The following is a 20,886-nucleotide window of genomic DNA, read 5'->3' as shown; positions in this document are numbered from 1 at the left end:
TCTGCGTGACTTTATGAGCTCAATGCTGTTGGGTCCTGTCAGAAAAGATAAAGCATTTCAAATTAATAGGGCTGGCTTGATTGTAACACAATGGCCTGCTATTATGTTTTCCAAAGTAACTGTGATAAATGTGGGACTAAAATTGCCAAAGGTACTTTGAAGACAACTGTTAGTCAGCATCCTGTCCAAAATTTCTATGAAATAGTGGTTAAAGGAATGCTTCATGTACGAAATGGCCATATGCAGTTAGTCATGCTGTTTTACCTTAAGTGAGGAAAATGTTGTGTTTTTTGCATGCCTCCATGGCAAATGGCAAACATACTGATTTACTGATTGACTGGGAACCAAGTTTAACAACAGCAAATCATATCAAAACATCTGTTGACAAACTCTCACACAGCTCATGCAGTCTTTCCCAGTAGTGTGCTCACTACTTGTCAAACAACTGTATTTTTGCTACACACCTTAGTATTGGAGTCTGGCATACATAACTTTGACTTCAATAGTTAGGTTTTAGTGAGTTATATGAGAATTTGTCAACAGATGTATTGATGTAGTTTTCTGTTGTTAGACATGTTACATTATTACAGTACAGCTGTTTGAGGCATGCTTTTATGATTGGGCTACAATAAACTTTGACTTGACTAATCTGTACAGCACTTTGGGTTGCCTTTGGGTATGAAATGTGCTATATAAATTTGCCTTGCCTTGCATAAATCAATGTTCGCCATTTTCTGTGGAGGCATGCGAGAAAAACACAGTTCTCTCCATGAATTCAAGCTAAGACAGCATGATTAGTTGGTATACAAATGCTTATTTTGTGGGCTACGTTTTGCTATAAAGGAGAATCTAAATGTCAACTCAGAATCTATGGCTATATTGGCATCAGATGGTGCAGGTTGGATGGAGCAGTGGTGTATCTCTTCTTAAATCAATAGGCCTATCACACTTAGCCAAGGTGGGATCTCATTTTGATTCTGATTTGTGTTTAGTTTCTATAGGGATGACTGGACAGTTAAATCGGTGTTGTCTTGAAATTACCCATGATCATTGTTATGTCCCGAGATCAATCTCTTTTTTAGCACATGGATAGTTTTTCCTAAATTCAACCACTTGCAGATGCTTTTAAAGTATGCAGAGAGATCGAATGTTTGAACTACAGTTTCACAGGTGATTTCATGGGTGACTAATATTGATACTGTTGCTTGAGATTACATATTCTGTAGAAAATGTAATGTCTACCTGATATCAAGGTCTACCTGTTCAGGGCTTAAGCATACTGTATGTATGACAGTTGAGCGGGTTCATATAAAATCCTGCTCAATGGGACAACAGTACCATCTGCTGCCAAAATAATGTACATGCAATAGGGAGAAAACAATGAGGATTTTTTTGCAATCCTCAGCAGACAGGAGGACCCCTGGGATAATGCCTCCCTGGCCTGTAGGCTGGATATAGAGTTGGTCTTTATCATTTTCATTGTCCTTTCATAATGCAGTAAATGTAGCATTTAACCTACATGTTTTTATGCATCCATGCACAACATGTGTGGCTCTTCACATGTTTTAAAATGACATAGCACACATGCTGATTTATGCATGTACATGCATAAATTGCACTAATTGTATTTAAATCCTTCATGAACAAAGTGTCATCCAACATTTCTCTGTCTTGTACTGAATATGTAAATGAAACATATTGCCCCTTGCTATTGATCTTCACAGCTCTAAAATCAGCTTGTAGAAGAAAGATCATTCATATATGAAATGTATGTTTTGTAGACTTGTAATTAAGTAAGGGTAAACCTGTCAACGTGATCCTATATGTCCCATCCCACATTTACTGACCAGAGGATTTTAAAGGAAAGGTCAAATGCTTTAATGTTGATGTTAGTGCAGTCTGACTGTTTTGACATATGGAGGAGTAAAGAACCAAACTTATCAGAGCTACAGAAAACGAAGGTCTTAAAAAAAAATAGAAATACTCTCCTTCATTCAAGGTCAGGGTATACTATTATTTTGGCTCAGTGAAACAGGCTAACTTGTCAGCTTCATATCTCATGCTACTCTGCACATGAAAGCTGAAAAGTCGAAGGCACCCCCCTCAGCGTATATAGGTTGCTTACCTTTGAGCAATAAAGAAAATTACTAATGAAGTGGTGATTATGGGAGAGACCAGTTTGTGGAAGTCTCCTAAACCTCAGACCCCACCAACGGCATCAATTATCTGGACAAGAGCACCATCATGTGGCCTTTTGGTGTTACTAAACCTTCACAAGAAACTCATTTTTCAGTAAACAAAAGCTAGTGTTCAGCTTTTAGGAAGCTGCTATGGAATCTAGATTTCCAGAGATTCTGGTTCTTGATGTACTATTATAGTATTATTTTAGCACTAGGCTACCCGGCAGTAAATACACTTACCAGCCACTTTATTAGGTACACCTTGCTTGTACCAGGGAGTTTTTCCTTATCTACTGCGAGGGTCCTAAGGACAGAGGGATGTCATATGCTGTAAAGTATGGGGTGCCGTTTGTAAAGTGGCTCACACTGAAAATAACCTCAACATTTTGCCACATTTAGCTTCAAACAATGTTTAAAAAAGTGTTAATGTCACCTTTTACCACATTTACAGCAATATTTGTTAACTTAGAAATATATTAAATAGTTAAATCTAAATATTAAATGTGGCACCTAAATGTTAAATGTTAAATCTAAATCTAAATCTAAATGCTAAATATAAATATAAATGTTAAATCTAAATATTAAATATAAATGTAAATGTAAATGTTAAATCTAAATCTAAATCTAAATGTTAAATCTAAATGTTCTGGGTGAAACTAAATATTTAGCTAATATGCAAATTCACACTGCCGGTCACCGGAAGTACCAAAATAAAAGCTTGAGATGGTCAGACTGTGTTTATAGAATCAAATAACGAATTAAAACCAACTTATCGGGGGAAATGGACACTTGAACATACATTAGCGTGATAATAACTACCTAAAATAACAAGAAACGTGTTTGGAGAAATTTTATTTGACGTGTACTTTGAGTTGTTAGTGTCCCTTTGCAGGGAATCACCTTGTTGTTCACAAATACTTCCAGGTAGAAAACCGGCGGAGTTTAGCTACATATATATATGCACATCTCACGTTTTTCACGTCACTGTATCACCGTTTAGACTGATCTGGTGTTTGTAAAGTCTATAAACACAATGACTGAACAAACATTACTATCACATTCTGAAATTAATAACATGGTTATCGTAGATTAGCGGGGCTAACCGTTAGCTGTTAGCCCCGTTAACGGTGACTCATTAACTCTAAACAGTCCGTGAAAAAAAATCTTTTTTTCCAGCGGATGTCTTAGTTACAACATGATTGAGCTAACTGGAGTAGTTTCATGTCGTATCCGATAACGGGAGGCTTTTAACAGATGACGTCCTGATGTTAGCTTTGCTGCTGCTACAGCTACTGATGCTTTCTAGACATCGTGATTTCCCAAAACTGAATAAATACCACACATCGCAACACTAAACTGCTTTGCTAGCTCAATCATGTTGTAACTAAGACATCCGCTGGAAAGAAATATTTTTTTTTATGAGTCATTACAGACACTGCTAACGGTGCTAAGAGCTAACGGTTGTTAGCTTAGCTTAGGTTGTTAGTCCCTCCGAAGGAACACTAACAACTCAAAGTACACATCAAATAAAAATTTCTCCAAACATGTTTCTTGTTATTTTAGGTAGTTATTATCATGTTAATGTATGTTCAAGTGTTCATTTCCCCCGATAAGTTGGTTTTAATTCGTTATTTTATTCTATAAACACAGTCTGACCATCTCGAGATTTTATTTTGGTACTTCCGGTGACCGGTAGTGTGAATTTGCATATTAGCTAAATATTTAGTTTCACACAGAACATTTAGATTTAACATTTAGATTTATATTTAGCATTTAGATTTAACATTTATATTTATATTTATATTTAATATTTAGATTTAACATTTAACATTTAGGTGCCACATTTAATGTTTAGATTTAACTATTTAATATATTTCTAGGTTAACAAATACTGCTGTAAATGTGGTAAAAGGTGACGTTAAAAAATTCACAATACTTTTTTAAACATTGTTTGAAGCTAAATGTGGCAAAATGTTGATGTTATTTTCAGCATGAGACACTTTACAAACGGCACCCCATAGTAAAGCCCTGTGAGACAAATTGTGATTTGTGATATTGGGCTTTATAAATAAAATTGATTGATTGAATTGATTGAGTACCACATTGGCTCCCCTTCTGCCTTCAGAACTGCCTTAATTCTTCGTGGCATAGATTCAACAAAGTGCTGGAAACATTCCTCAGAGATTTTGGTCCATGTTTACATGATGGCATCTTGCAGTTGCTGCAGATTTGTGGACTGCACATCCATGATGCAAATCTCCCATTCCACCACATCCCAAAAGTGCTCTATTAGATTGAGATCTAGTGACTGTGGAGGCCATTGGAGTACAGTGAACTCATTGTCATGTTCAAGAAACCAGTTTGAGATAATTTAAGCTTTGTGACATGGCGCGTTATCCTGCTGGAAGTTGCCATCAGAAGATGGGTACACTGTGGTCATAAAGGGATGGACACAGTTGGCAACAATACTCAGGTAGGCTGAGGTGTTTAAACCATGCTCAGTTGGTACTAAGGGGCCCAAAGTGTGCCAAGAAAATATCCCCCACACCATTACACCACCACCACCACCACCACCACCACCAGCCTGAACCGTTGATACAAGTCAGGATGGATCCATGCTTTCATGTTGACTATACCAAATTCTGACTCTACCATCTGAATGTGGCTGCACAAATCAAGACTCATGAGACCAGGCAACGTTTTTCTAATCTTCTTTTGTCCAATTTTGGTGAGCCCGTGCGAATTGTAGCCTCAGTTTTCTGTTCTTAGCTGACAGGAGTGGCACCTGGTGTGGTCTTCTGCTGCTGTAGCCCATCTGCTTCAAGGTTCGACTTGTTGTTTTGGTCTTGTTGGACTTGTTGGTCTTCTGCATATGGTCCCTAACTACTCCTATAGTCACAGGTGTGTTGGACAGACATTCAGTTCATTGCTCTCTCAACTGCATCAGCATTTTTAATCATTTTGAGTTGACTAAAACTGAAATATCTGCCTAAATTAGCTTTCCAACAAAAACTTGGTGAAATCAAGGCTTTGATATTTAGCTATTGAAGATAACAGCCTCGGAAAATGGTAGATATCAAATATTAAACTAACTTCACCCCTGGGTCTGGTGACCTTTGTGCAGTGTTGACATGCTAATATTTATGCTGCCCTCATTTTTAGTTTTAATTTTCCCAATTTCTCAGGTTTCTCTTCTTCCTCTTCTTATTTTTGTTGCATTTTTTTGTTCTTCTTCCCTTTCCTCTTTGTTGGTTTTTATCACTTTTCTTTGTCTTTCTTCTTCTTGTTCTTCTTTTTCTTCTTTCTTGTTTTCCTTTGTCTTCTTCTTCCTTAGCTTTGTTGTCCATGTTCTTATTTTTGTTTCGCCTCTTCCTAGTTTTAATCAGTGTTCTTCTCTCCTGGTGTTGTTGTTCTTTGATGTTGTTTTTATCTCTGTTCTTCTTTGTTGTTTTTGTCCTCCTTCTTTCTTTTTGTTCTTTTTCTCTGTTGTTACTCTTCTTTCTCTTTATTGTTGTTATCGTTCTTCATCCTTCTTTTACTTCCTTTACTTTTTTTGTCTGTCTTCTACTCTTTAGTTAGTGTTGTTCTTTCTTTTCTTCATCTTTGTTGTTGCTCTTCTTCCTCTTTCTTCCTCTTCTTTGTTATTGTTCTTCCTATTCTATTTTGTGCTAACTCTTGCTCTTTGTTGGGTTTTATCTGTCTTCCTTCTGAACTTATACTCAAGTAACATTTTGAATCCAGGACTTTTTCTTATTATCAAGTGTTTCTAGACTGGTATTTCTACTTTTCCTTAAGTAGAAATCTCAGTACTTTTTTCCACCACTGGTAATAACATAATTTTAATTTTGGGAGACTCATTTTTATAGTGAAAAGAATATTGATCAAAATGTGCACATAAGAATGAAAAAATGTAAAAATTCTTTGGCGATTAGACCCCATTGAGATGGTATGATTTAAACAGGTAATTAATCCATAGACAAATAGGGAATAGAGAGTGCCCCAAAAACAGAAACACACATAAAGCAAAACAAGAAAGACTATGAAATGGATATATGCCCATTAAGTATATGACTGAAATAAGCCCTGAATACGATAATTTAACCCTGATGAGAAACGTGTGGTAAGAATAAGTCTGGAATGACAGCTAGGGAGTCATTATCTAGTAGATGATGATAGATGCAAAATAAGCATTGAAAAGTATGGAGTATGGAAACATGTTGAGCTCTAACCAAATATTATTAAAATATTATTAAAGCGAGAGATAAAATAAGCTGTGACAAAAGAAATAATGGTGATATACCAGAAAGGAGAGCTGAAAAAGTGTTGAGCAAGATAAAAGGTCATAAGACCAAACAGAAATCAAGGTCAGAAGACCAGCTTGGATAAAATGTTTAAAAAAAGACCAAGGTCCAGTGTCCACATAAATTAAGTCAGCAACAGAAATTAATGGTCTGATGACCAAACTGAAAATACTGTGGCTGGTGTGAGGTCCTAGTGACCTGGGGAGTCTAAATGTAGAACATAATAAAAGGTCAACAAGGAACAACAGAAATAAAAAGTCTATAGACTGAACAAACTAAGGTCACTACACCACCTTAAATAAAACCATGTAAGTAAAATAAGGTCCAGTGACCAAACAGAAATTACTGTCAGTACTGACGAACAGAAATTATGGTCCAACGACCAATCAAAAATGCCTAAAATGACAGCTGACAGCAGCAGAGATGAGAGCAGATTTAAAATTTTATAGTGGCATCCTGATTGGCTGATAGAGATCGTGGCAAAGTCTAATTGGATAACTGGAAGAGTGAACACTCATAGTCAGCAGATTAGAGGAAGTGGTGGGAGTGGGAGGCAGAGAATTGTGAATGAATGAGCACACAGAAAGTCTTCCTGATTGAACTTATGCTGAGCACCATGATCAACATTTCTGTTACTATCAGCTGACATGTCACATGACGGAATGCTGCTCACCTGCTTCCTCAGCTGGGAGTAGGGCTGTTTCATTGGTCGTGGGTATGGGGAGACAGGACCACTGAGGATGAAGCTGCATCTGTACTTGGGCCTCATACCAGTCAGAGATAGGGGAAACTGATTAAGTGTGAATAACAATAGCAAGACACTCTAAACGCTCAGACTTTTCCATTAAGATATTAACTCTTAGGGGAGCGAACATCACCTATTTCACTATGGACTAAACAGCATAATTTCCACCACTCATGGTGACTCACCTTTCTTCTTCTTCTGTGTTGTCTTCATTCTTTCTTCTTTTCGATGTTCCTCTTGACTTTTCTTTGCTTCTCTTACACTTCCTTTTCGTTGTTTGTTCACTTATTGTTTTAATCCTTCTTTCTCTTTTTTCTTTTTGTAGTTGTTCTTCTGTCATGTTTTTCTCTTCATTTTTTGTTGTCGTCTTTTCTCTTCTTACTCCCTCTTCTGCTTCTGGTGTTCTTGTTGTTGTTCCTCCTTCTTCTTCTCCTTTGTTCTTCTTGCTCTTCTATGTTGTTGTTGTTCCTCTTCTTCTTTGTTGTGGTCCTTCTCTTCTTCTGTTGTTTTCTGTCCTTCCCCTTTTTTGTTGGTTTTCCTGTTTGTTTTTGTTCCTCTTCTTCTTCCTCTTTTTTGGGGGGTAATAACCTCCTATTTAACTTACCTGAATAAAAGCTTATGATAGGACTGAAAGGCCAAAATGCATGCATGAGGCTTCATTTGAAATGTCAGTTCAGACATTGCTCAAAGAGGTTTTCTTTTGTTTTGTTCCTCATCTATTCTAAATTATCATATTTGGTTGCTAGGACATGGTTCATGGCAGACTATACAGACCCCTTCTCTACCTTATACATCTTGTCAACCACCCTGTTTACATTTTAGACCTTATGTCTACCCTTATGGGAGCTGTGGGGTTTTTAGTTTGTAGTGTTGCTGGTGTCCCTGAACCTCTTCATAACATTTCCAGGTGCCATTCTATTTTACTCACTCCTGTGGCACTGAAGTGACTATAAAAACTTTCACTATCATGCAAAATACTGGTTTTAATTGATCTTAAATGGGTGATCAAAGTCCCTCCCACAAACAGCAGGGGCTTTAAACTGTGATGCATTAATTTAAGTGAGCTACTGTGAAACCCAACCACCCATGAGAAGCATTGTTTGACCACTGGCCTTCCAAACTGGGACCACATGCTGTATTAAAAAACAAAACCTTGCAGACTTGCTTTTAGTTTGTAGCCAGTAAGGTAAATTTAAATAAAACATGCATACCCAACAACACCGTGTAGAAAGACACACAAACACAAACAAACACAAATCTAACAGGTGTGCAATGTCCAGCGATCACCATGATCGATTCTGCGCAGGCCTGGCTCGTCTCGAATGAGTCTAGTGCTTCTCAAAGTCAAGGAAGGATCCTTAAACAGCTAAATTTCAAGGAGGCTACGTCACTGAATCCCACCAATGTATTGTTCCAAAGTCAAGGGTCTTTTGAATTCTGCTGAAACTGAGGTGTTCTTTCAGAGAATTTTCAAGGACAATTTGTATCCTCAGCGGGCACTAAGCACCCACAATACTTTGCGCATGATTTTTACGGAATTGAAGGCAGGGCCTCTTCAATAACACATACCTCGGCATGCATCAGCCTGTACCATTGTGTGTTTACTGACCTGACTTGAAAGCAACAGTCCTTGGGCAAACCCAGGACACTCTGCTCCAAAACCATCCCTGTCAGTCAGATGTATTAAAGTTGCACAAGCAGTGATGAATTCAATGCCCACCGAGCATTTTTAGGTCTATTATACGTCTAATATACGTCTAAATGTTCCTTAGACGTCTAGTCTAAAATTGGTCTATCAGGGGTATAGAAATGAAAGTTTTTTAGACGTCTAAATGTAGACTATATCTATACTATACTGTATATCGCTCAACGGCTATCATTATTATTTTAGTTAAGTATTTGGAGATCAGTTATGCACCTTACAGTTGTTTTTTTAATTAATAGTTATCGAATACTGGATTAAAGTGCAACGTCTAAATTCCGTCTAAAAATAGACAGAATCCAGACGGTTGAAATTAGGTCTAAAAAATAACTAGACGTCTAATATCCGTCTATTGCTCAGTGGGTGCTTGTGAGTAATTAATATTTTTTGAGGAACAATCTGTAGCTAAAATCTTTTTCCTACTTGTTTTTCTTCCTTTCATTTGTTCGTCTGTCTGTTTGTCCGTCAGTCCACCCGAGCTCCTCAATGCTGGTCAGGGGTATCTGGTACATTCTGTCAGACGTCAGCAGGGAGAAAAATACCATTATCTGGGTGATATGGATTCATGGATAGCTCTGCTAGTTTGACTAGTATAATACCACTGATTCATGATTCACTGACTAGTATACCATAGCATTTATAGTCTGGCCAAGTTACAATGGTTGCTACTACAGGCTTTAAATAAAAGTAAATGGACAGGAGAGTAATTTGAATGCACCCTGAAATAATTTCTTTTGAGCAGACTAAAGTTTTTATATGATAAATTACAGCATAAATTACAATGGTTATGAAATGAACTTGCACAGAATCTTAAAAAAGAAACCTACTGCAGATGGTAAATACACTCGGGAGAACAGTGTTAAAACTCAACATTAGCTGTGGTGGCTGCTGCAGCAAAAGCAACACCTAGTGGACTTTTCAGTGTACTAATAAGCAGGGGCCGCTGCATTTTTTTTTTGCAGTAGGTATATGCTGGAAAAAATGATAATGTAGGAAAAGATTTCAGTTTTCGTCCATGTATTGTTTGTTTGTGTTTACTGACCCATCTCTTCCCCAAACACACATTAAATAAGATTCAGTGGAAAATGTTTAATAGTGAGTAAAATACATTGAAATTCCTGCAAATCAAGCAACTCCTTGTTTTATTACATCCAGATACGCAAACAGAGAATATAACTGTTATTTGTATGGTGTCAGTCACAAGTGAATTATTTGATTTATAATACATATTGCTTTTATACAAATATACAAAGGGATCACAGGATGTTTGAACAGTGTTATTAGATCCTACATCATTCATGGACATATTCCTGTGAGGTAATATAATTGGCTTGACCTTGACGTGACATTGCATCATATAAAAAGCATTAATAGGACCAAACAACGTGTTTAGTTGGTCAGTCAGTCAGTCGAACAAAATCTGTAGGTAGCAGTCTGTCAGTTGAAGTAACAGTGTGGCAGGGCAGTGTGAGGCTCACAGAACAACATATATGAAGAGAGCCATGATGGCAGCACTGATCAGCCCAGAGATAGGAACTGTGACAAACCAGGCGATGAAGATGTTCCTGAACAGACGCCAGTCAACTGATTTCCTTGAGCGCAGCCATCCAACAGCCACCACAGACCCCACCTGTGTGGATGTAAAACACTTTTATAACACATGCTCAAACTGAACCTACATTTGATTATCATATTCATCTATTTAGGTTGAAGTTTCACACTTTTGAGTTCTGTTACCTTGCAGTGGGTTGTGCTGACAGGAAGACCAACATTGGATGCCACAACAACTGTGAGTGCTGATGCTAGCTCAATGCTGAATCCACTAAAGTGAAATAAAATATGTTAGTACACTTTGACTATCAGATACATCCTAATTTTACTTATTAAAGAATATAAAGGTGTGGCATACCTGGATGGTGTAATGGGTGTAAGGTCTTTGCCCATGGTCTGCATCACTCTTCGTCCCCATACCCAGAGTCCAGCGCAAATACCCACTCCTCCGTAAAGAAGCAACCAAATGGGTGTTGGTGTGTTGGACATCACAGAGCCGCTCTCATACAGAAGCCAGAGAGCCACCAGTGGACCAATTGCATTGCTATTAAAAAATTAAAAAAAACAGTTTATGTAACTACTCTGGATAATCAACACATACATAAATTCCTAAAGAGAAAACCACCCTTGCCTACCTGACATCGTTCCCTCCGTGAGCAAAGGAGCCAAAGCATGCTGTGAGTATCTGCAGGAACTGGAAAAGCAAAGCGACAGCTGGTTGGTCGACTTCAAGCTCATCCTCTTCCAGACCAAGGTCCATGCCAGCTTCCTGAGTCAGACTCTCTTCTTGGACTACACTCCCATTGGTCAGCGCTGAGCTGTAGCTGCTGTGACTGTCCACCCTCGATCTTCTCTGCAGCCCATCATCCAGGTCTTTGTATTTAGGATCTCCTTGAATGCCATAAATAGCCATTGTGTAGGAGGTGTAGCTGTTGTTCCTCCTGATGGGCCGCTCCTCTGTATCACTGTCACCTATGCAGTCACCGACCTTAGCCTTGTGAAGCTTGTGTAGCAGGTCTTTGTAAAGACCAGAATCTTTGTGGATCGTGTGGGACCGTCCACTGTGAGGATCAGTGATCATCATGGGGCCAATATTGCCATTCAAAACTATGAGAATAAATAAACTTAGTCAGCGTTCCTTACAGTTATATCACTGCTGTGGCGATTAATGTAGTCGGATAAAGTGTAAATAATATAATTCATTTTAAACCGTTCAAACGACTCACCATTGCTGATGTCCAGGTCTTTGTTTTCCATGTCACTGTTGTCCAAGTCAGCTTCCTCTGAGCCTCCGAGTTTGAATGCCACCATTTGAGTGTCTGCTGGAGGAGTCTGGGGTTGAGGGTCATGACGTATTGAGGGCTGCTCTGCTGGAGCAGGTTTGCTGGAGTTCTTCTCCATTAGTGGAGTTTCACAGGGAGCATCAGTTGTTTCTCCTGAGGTACAGTATGGTGTTCAGCTGAGATCAAGTATGTCACATTTTACTTATACAAGCTTAACAAAACATCCCACCCAGCATAGAAAATGATATAAAAACCCTCTATTTTACTCATAAGCATAAAATATGTTTTCATTCAAAATGCACTTGTAAGTGAGTCCGAAAGTGGAAGATTTACTCACGCTTGATTTTCTTCTTGAGGTATGGACAGACAACGAACCAAACAATCAAAGCTGTGATGAAGGCACAGCCCAGCACAATGCACAGGGTACCCCACCATGGCACTCTGTCAAAACCCAGCACTGTGCACATGAGACAGGGACATGAGAGAAAGGTCTGTCTCAGATAAGGACAAACAGAAACTTAACTGCTTCTTCCATTTATTCACAAATGATGCTGCTCCCTTCCAAACAGTGAGATAAGAAACTGTTAGTACTCAAACATTCCTAGCCTAATTACTAGAGACACTTTGTCACATCTTATGGGTCTCTGACATATTGACCCTTTTCCAAAGTAATCATTACTCTTTCTGTTTCATGAGCTATGGTCAAAATGTTTTAGTGACCTGCTCTATCAATGTTACAGACACAGTAGCATAAGGTAGTTACAACGGGCCCCACTGCGCGTCGTTATGAAGGACCCTAGTGCATGCTAGTTACTTGTTATGTGCCTAAACTAGCTAACATATAATCTTATTTTCTTGTCACATGATCACATTGCATATATGTATATGACAAAAATATCTACGAAAATATTCATATTCATTTAATTGAATAGTTTTTATAGTTTATCTAGAGTTTGTCTAGAGTGAGCATATATATGAACATATTTTGTTATATTGCTACAGACTATTCTACTGTTGTAGATGGGTTCGCCTTTCAAAGGCATATATAGTAATGGCACCATTTTTAATTTAATGTTAGTTTTTCTTTGAACGCGGGCCTATTTTTAAGGTGGCCATGTGACTCACTCACAAGGGCCCCGTTTTCCTGCCCAACATATTGTTGGAGGACCCATTCTCTCTTGGCCCCCTCACCCGATGTGCCTCAGTGTAACTGCCCCACCTGCACTGACTAAATTTATGCCCGTGTACAGACACTAGTATCAGCAGGAGTGCACACTCCTCCGATCAGATAGTGATCAGAAGAACAGTCTGGCAGCCCAGTGATTATACACTCAGTATTCTCTGGTATTTCACGTCTTTTAAAGCTAACACAGTTGTTGCTGTAACTGCCAGAATTAGATATCTGAATGCAGGTTAGTATGACAATATTGAATTTTCCCTCACAGACACAACTTACCTGTTTGCTCATGTAGACAACAGCAGGTTAACAACAATAAAAAGCCACATAGTAAAAGCAGTGGCTTTCATTATCAATATGGATGTGCAGCCAAACAGTGTTGACACAAAGTAATGTTTTTTCTGTATCTCTATGTCAGAAAATAAAGTGTTGGCTGGAACATGTGTGCAGTATCAGTGTGAGAAGTGCACTCTGCTGTATTAGGCTGCAATTTTGCATAGCAGGAGTTATGGTGTGTTATATCTCTTGACCCACACACACCGGCCTGCAGCCTTCAGTGAAGGGCCCAGGCCAGTTGACTTCTTGATAAGTTCAATCCTGCAAATGAAACAAAAAGGAGTGGAAATTGTCCATTTAATAGTTGAATCTTTCTCAAATCCCCATTCAGCTGGTTTAACTTTATTTTTGTTGTGTGTGGTGGCTTTAATTTTGTGCAATTAATGTCTGACCATTTTATCACTGGTTTTATCTTGAAAGGAACAGTTCATCAGACAGATATGCCAGGGCTGATGCATTTTTGGCTGACAAAATAAAGTCCAAAATTACCAAAACAAAAGCAGTCTAAAACTCTTTAAATCAAATGTTTCTTAATTTTTTGCCACCTACTTTGTCCTAAGATGATTGTCATCAACTCTCTTCTGTGTCTCCAGTGACATTTAGTCAGACCTCATCTTGCGCCAGGGCTTTCAAGAGCTGCTGTGTGAATCAAAAGAAGCATAGGTGTGGTGCGTGGAGATGGTACTTACGCGGTGCTCCTGTAAACATGATGGAGAAGAGGTTGATGCCCATGGTTGTGGCATAGAAGATAGGAAGAGCTCTGAGGCCGTTGGGTACAGGGTCAGCCTGTGGAAATCAGAGTGAATGCAGAGGGTTGTTAGCAATTCCAACAAAGAGATATTTCCCCTTGAAACTTCTCAGATGGTTTCATTTAAGCCCAAATAGGTCAAGTTATCCAGTATTTTAAATTTAAGAAAAGGGTGTAGCAGAACTTTATTGTTTCTTCTTTCCTACAACATTAATCATCTTAAGACCCCATGGATTTATTTTGTTGCCCTTTGGATGGGGCTCAAACTTTAGGTTGGTAACCATTGGACTAAACTACCTAAAACTTTTGCTGCTTCAATGCTGATGCATCAGCATTAAAAATCTAATGATGTCATGTTTAATAATATGTCAGTCACAATTTTCTGCAGAATTAGCACTTTCACTTTTTAATACTTTTTCTATATTATTTTGACAATAATAACAATGCACTTTTAAGTAAGAATCATTTTGAATTCTTAGCATTAGCATTTCCTCTCCCCACTGATAACTTCCATTTTACAATTACACTTATCAATTATCTACAATGGCTAGTGCTTCTCTCACATGGATGGTCATCTAATTGCTAAGCTGGTCACCAGGGCCAAGGCCTCCACATGTTCTCTGAACCCCATGCCCACAGCCTTGCTCAAGACACGTTTACTGACCATCTGCCCCATCATGATGGACATTATCAACTCCTCCCTGGAGTCTGGCACGGTACCCTCCAGCATCAAAACTGCCTCAGTCACCCCTTTCTTTAAAAGGCCAGGTCTACTCTGGACCCAGATGACCTCAATAACTACTGCCTGAATTCCAACCTTTCTTTCCTCAATAGACCCTCCCATCTGTACATGTTCAGGCATGAACTCTATGAACCCCTTCAATCTGCCTTCAGAACTCACCACAACACGCACACCGCCCTCATCAAAATCACCAATTACCTCCTCATCACTGCTGATTCTGGCCATCCTCCTAGACCTCTTAGCAGCCTACGAGACAGTCTCCCACACCATCCTCCTCAACTGCCTATCTGACTAAATCAGGATCACCGGCACTGCTCTCTCCTGGTTCCATTCATATCTCTCCAATAGAAAACAGTCAACGAAGGCATGCCTCAAGGCTCTGTGCTTGGATCCCTCCTCTTCGCCATCTAAATGCTCGTCCTTGGTCTGATCACCTGCCACCACAGTCTATGCTTTCACTGCTATGTTGATGACACACAACTGTATCTCAGCACCAAATCATCCACTGAACTCCCCCCCACAGTCTCTTGTCAACTGAATGCATATAATAAAAATATGGATGTCATCAAACCTAGTCAAACTTAACAGCAACAAAACAAAGCTTGTGGTTGTGGCCCCCAAGGCACTGCTCCACAAGGGTGGAGAGCTCCTCCTCACTGTGGATAGCTGTTGCATCCATCCTTCCTCAGAAGTCTGAAACCTGGCTGTCATTTTGGAGTCCATCCTCTCTTTCTATTCTCACATCTAAACCATCAGTAAATCTGATTTTCCACCTGAAAAATATTTCCAGACTCCAGTCATCACTCTCTGACTCCATGGCAGAGACCCTTATTCATGCCTTTATCAACTCCCATCTGGACTTCTGCAAAGGAGCCCCAGGGTGCCCAACAAAGCCCTGGACAGGCAGGACGGACACCTAAAAATCCCTCCATGGTCTTGCCCCCCAGTACCTGTCTGACCTCCTCCACCCCTATAACCCATCCCAGAACCTATGGTCCTAAAACCAGGGTCTGCTCTCCACTCCCCAAACTAGCCTGTGAACTTTTGGTATGAACATTTACGAAAAACTGCTGAAAACCCATTTGTTCACCAAGGCTTATGGCCAGTGCACTCATCTTCAACCATCATTGCTATTCTGTTTCTGTTTTGTTTATTTTCACTTTCACTCTGCCTATTTATCTATTTATTTATATTTTCTTACTCTGTAAAGTGGCCTTGAGTACCTTGAAAGGTGCTATATAAATCCACGTTATTATTATTATTATCATTAGCAGTAGTAGTAGTAGTAGTTTTAAGGCTTACCTTGTTCAGAATGAATTTGCGAACAAAATAGAAGAGAATTCCTGACATGATGCCAGACAGCACAGGTGACAGGAACCAGGATGCCACTTTGGATAGCAAAAGATATGTGAAAGAACATTGATTAATGAGCTTTGAGCTACACTTTTAACTTTTATAGAAATAACATTTTGTCATATTGGCTGACATTGTCACTATACCCTGACAGCAGTACAGACGACATCTGAAGCTATAAAAAGGGGGTTTGACATCATGATTGTCAGCTGTGTGTGCCAAATGCTGTGCTTTCAATCAATGGCGCTGCTTGTGATTAGTCAGGCGGATGTATGAGCGGAAACTAAATACAGTGGAGATCGCTACTGCGCAGACTCTGCCTCCAGTGCAAGATGGCAGCGGCCATATCAGGGACATTTTAACTTTAATTTTGTACAGTGGGAGGAAGCACAAACACGTCGTCCATCATTATATAGTCTGTGGTCTGAATGAAAACAACCAATCAGAGCCGAGGAGTCTCTAACACAGCTGTCAATCATGTCCTGAACTGCAGTCAAACTGTCAAACAAGGCAGCACTGATCAAATATGAATCCAGATCATGTTACTGCATTAGCTATTTTTTAACCACAAGTGTCTCCAGAAACATATTTTAGTGTACGGTTTAGCTGTAAAATGAGAGCGTTTGCTCTGACCGGTGGGTGTTGCTTGGTTTTTGGCTTGACTGTTATCAACATGGCAGCCGGGTCACAAACGTTTGCCATTTTACAGCTAAACAGTACACTAAAATATATTTCCTAAGACATTTGAGATGAAAAAAGTGCTACAGTAACATAATCTTGATTCATATTTGATCAGCTCTGCCTGGTCTGACAGTGTCAACGCAGGTCAGTGGCTGTAAATGACATGATTGACATTCCTGTGACTCCTTGGCTCTAATTGGTTGTTATCGTTCAGGCGTGATTGCACATGCCATTAAGGCCCAGACACACCAAACCGACACCAGAGAACTAGCAGCAACGAAAACCCCCCCCACTGCATCGCCTCACATCGCCATGTCTCGGCCAAAAAGACACACATGAACATGCTGCAAAGACTTCAGCAAAAGGGCAACCATTATGTACATTCTACATCTGGGTAAGAGAAAATAACCTTCCACACCAGCAGACAGTGGTCGTCTGTCATCATCCTTCAAAAAGGGAAACCAGAAGACTGACAGGATGGATTCAAGATGCTAGTTAGCCAGTTTGCACATCAACAACACAATCAAATGCTGAAAGAACAAAATATAGTTACGATATCTGTGCCAGTTAACAATAACACAAACCATCATGAGCCGTTTCTTCTAGAGAGCTCAATGGCTACAGTAATACAATCTTACCTTATAAAACAAGTTTGTTTTGGTCTCACTTTGCTTGACTTTAGCTCTTTGTTTACTTTGCTCACTTCCGTTTCTCCTCTTGTGCACTGAGCTGAACTGCTAATCAGAGTGATTGTATTCACTGTTGGGTGCCAACAGTGAATCAATGGAAAAAAAGCCGTCTAATGTCAATGAAGGCCAATGGTGCGGGACATACTGCAGCGACCAGGGACACTGACTGACGGCCCAACATTAGCTGACAGTTGACTGTCAGCTCAATGTATCAGGGCCTTTACAGCGCTTGGAGGAGGAGGAAAATGATTTTTTTCACAAATTATCTGTCTCAAGTACTACTGTCAGGATGTAATGAAAGTTGATCAAATATAGTAAAAAATATATTTTTTCTTAAAGTTACCAACTACATCTTCAAGAGATACTACAGCGTATACTCACCAATGCGCAGTAGCTCCATCCATTTGACCCCTTGGTGACCTCTGGCTACCATGGAAAAGCCAATTGTGGCTCCAACAATACAGTGGGTTCCAGAAATGGGGAGCTTCAGGAATGATGCAGCCAGCTGCCACACAGCAGAGCCTGTAGGACAAAAACATCAGCAAGCCTGTTCTTACAATCTGAAAATTTACTGGTCAAATATCTTGTTTAGATTTATGTGACATTATGTGTTTATGTCACATAGGTATGTATGTGAGTGCTTACCACACATTGCACTTATCGATCCTGCCATCAGGATGTGTTCAGAGCCATTGTACATCTGGACATCAATAATCCCCTTTCGGATGGTTTCGCTGACTTTGGCCCCCAGCAGCACTGAGCCCACTGTCTCAAAGATAGTGGCCAGGATGCAGGCCTGACGCAAGGTGACCACGCCAGAGCCCACTGCAGTACCGAAGGAGTTGGCAACATCGTTTGCCCCCACAGAGAAAGCCAGGATGAAAGCAATGATGAAGCCTACCACCAACAGCCACAAGTAGCCTGACATGGTAGACTGAGCCAGAGCCACGGTGGTGGCCGCAGCAAGGGTTGCTAGTGTAGTTGTATCCATCACTACTTGCAATTCAATTTAATTTAAACAATCAGAGTGTAAAAAAAAAAAGAAAAGCCAATTTATTGTGGTGTATCAGTGACTTATTTGGTAATCTGTGTTTATTAATAAATTTCTACCACAAAATGGATTTAAAAACCTCTTACTTCTGTTCTAAAAGCACTAATGGGAAGAAAATGTATTGCTAGCTCGGTATGTGGGGTTTATAAGTAGGCTTCATCATAAAATGACAGGCTTTAGAGATGGGAGGGACACCCATTGTGACAGTGAGCCTCTGATGATACACACTGTAAAAAAACATAAATACACAAGTCAGAGGTTAGTACACATTATTAACTGGTTCAAAACCAAAGTTAAGTTACACATTAACAAATCCCAAACTAGCTGACGAGACCAAACAGCATGCATCATTTTGTTCTGCATGCATGATTTAGTATGCTGTGGCAGAAGGAAGTGGTTGTGATAAAGCGTTTTATATCAGAAGTAAGTCATTACTGGGGTGAACCACATTAAAATTTGGCATCCAATTCGCTAGAGCATAACATTACTATGGCGTTATCTGCCTGAACAGAAAGCTGTGGTGAGATGAGTGAATCATAACATGACATAACAATATTATTTTCTTGGCAAAAGCAGGAAGAAGACAGAATACCCTCATAAATTATGCAATGTACAGGTTTTATGAGCATAAATCTCTGTCAAATAAAGTATGCTGCCATATTTTAAGGCTTGTTTATGTAAATTTGTTATAGAGTGTTTTTATTATGGTCTTAATTTCCATATGGGGACGCATGTTGGACGTAGGCTGTATATCAGTGACGTAACAGCACTAACTTTATTGCACTTTTACATGTATTTAATCTTAAGAGTGCTTTAATGGGACTTTCTAAGATTTGGACCAGCAATAGCTAATATTTGAATTAAAAGAAATCCATATTTGTAATGAAACCCACCACTGTAATTATCTGGCTTATCTAAATGTGTCCGTGTGGCAACATTCAACAGGTTCACAGTGTGCGTCACTTTATAGTACCCTCTGAAATTCCACTGCGGAGTAAAACCACACATAAATCCACTTAAAACTTTAAACAGCTGAGAATAATTGGCCTTTTCACTCATTGTTAACTAACTCACCATCAGTATAGAAAATAGAGGTATGTTAATCTCCTTAGCTGCTCTTGCATAATTCAAACAGAGCGACAACACAGAGAGGAGAAATGAGAAAGAGGCAGGAAAATAGTTAAAAATACTTACATGTGAGACCACAGTGAGAGTTTTCCGCTCCGTTTGGCTCCTGCACACGTTGTGTGTCCTGCTGTGAGGTGAGAAGCGGGCTTGAAGAGCTTAATGCAAACAGAGAGGATGTTACAGTATGCGCGTCTGTGAGAGGAGGGGGGTCTGTACTGTTTGGAGGCTCCTGTTGGAGGTTGGTTTATATATTGAGCTGGGTGAGTACACGCCTTTCCAGCCCGGTCATGAGACCACTGCTGCCCTAAAGCTAATGTTTAGCTTGTTTGTTGGCAGGGAGGAATAATTACAGTTGTCCTTGATTATGTTGCTTTGCTGCATATGAACCTGAAATCCCCCAAAATATGTGTTTCCTCACCACCACGGAGGCACACAAATGTCTATTGTTTTGCCTAAATATATCTTGTTGCTCCTAAAGAAACATATTTCAGGATACAGTGTGTTTATGGTAATCAGGGGTTATTATATTTCCATAATATTCCTGGTAACTATGTATAGTTTGACTTATCTCGTGTAAATAAGACAATGCGCATGTGCAGCTTAAACTGATGGGCAAAATCTATCAATAAGGACCTGAGTCAGATATGTAATAGTGAACACAAGTGAAGATCCTTTTATTTAATAGCATGTCCTTCACTCTGGCGCCTCCTACTGGCCAAACCTGATATTATGAGGTTATAAAAATACCTAATTTTCAGCCATCCAGCTATTTTATGTTGAAGTGTGCATAGGCAAAGACAAAATTGAAACAATTTTCATGAAAAATTGGTGCATAAAAAGTCAAGAAATTAAGTGTTGGAGGGTCCTGACACCTACATTTCGTATGTCCCACCCCTAATGTTGGAACAAAAGCTAGGCCTGTGGAGGTGTGTAATGTGCACTGCAGCCTGGGGGTATTATTGTGCCTATACACTTGTTTAAAGGGTCATTAAGGTATTTTTGTCCTTGTCCAACTTTCTCTGACAAAGACACAAATTCCAATCAAAGAAGAATGGACCCTGCCATAATATGAAGACACTGAACTTAAGTTTAGACAGTGGAGAACCACAGGTGATGTGTACAGCTCACTAAGCAAGTGTATCTAAGCAGAATGTGAAGCAACAGTCTCAACCTATGTTACTGATCAACCTGTTATTCACCAGTCGCTTTACTGAGAAAC

General features: G+C 39.5%; 1 protein-coding gene across 1 annotated transcript; it reads right to left on the bottom strand.

Moving 5' to 3' along the window:
• Positions 1-10,002: 10,002 nt before the first annotated feature.
• slc20a1a (solute carrier family 20 member 1a) lies at positions 10,003-19,905 on the bottom strand. Its single transcript, XM_049579181.1, has 11 exons — positions 19,734-19,905; positions 18,134-18,766; positions 17,870-18,010; positions 16,068-16,153; positions 13,965-14,061; positions 12,100-12,219; positions 11,706-11,915; positions 11,115-11,586; positions 10,838-11,023; positions 10,666-10,750; positions 10,003-10,558 (listed from the first exon to the last, which is right to left on the bottom strand). The coding sequence occupies exons 2-11, from the start codon at positions 18,477-18,479 to the stop codon at positions 10,403-10,405; spliced, it is 1,899 nt and encodes a 632-aa protein (XP_049435138.1). The 5' UTR covers positions 18,480-18,766; positions 19,734-19,905; the 3' UTR covers positions 10,003-10,402.
• Positions 19,906-20,886: the final 981 nt, after the last annotated feature.

Source organism: Epinephelus fuscoguttatus, linkage group LG6 (assembly GCF_011397635.1).
Source record: "Epinephelus fuscoguttatus linkage group LG6, E.fuscoguttatus.final_Chr_v1".
Lineage (NCBI taxonomy): Eukaryota > Metazoa > Chordata > Actinopteri > Perciformes > Serranidae > Epinephelus > Epinephelus fuscoguttatus.
Note: the sequence above shows the minus strand (reverse complement) of the source record. Positions and strands in the feature narration are given on the sequence as shown.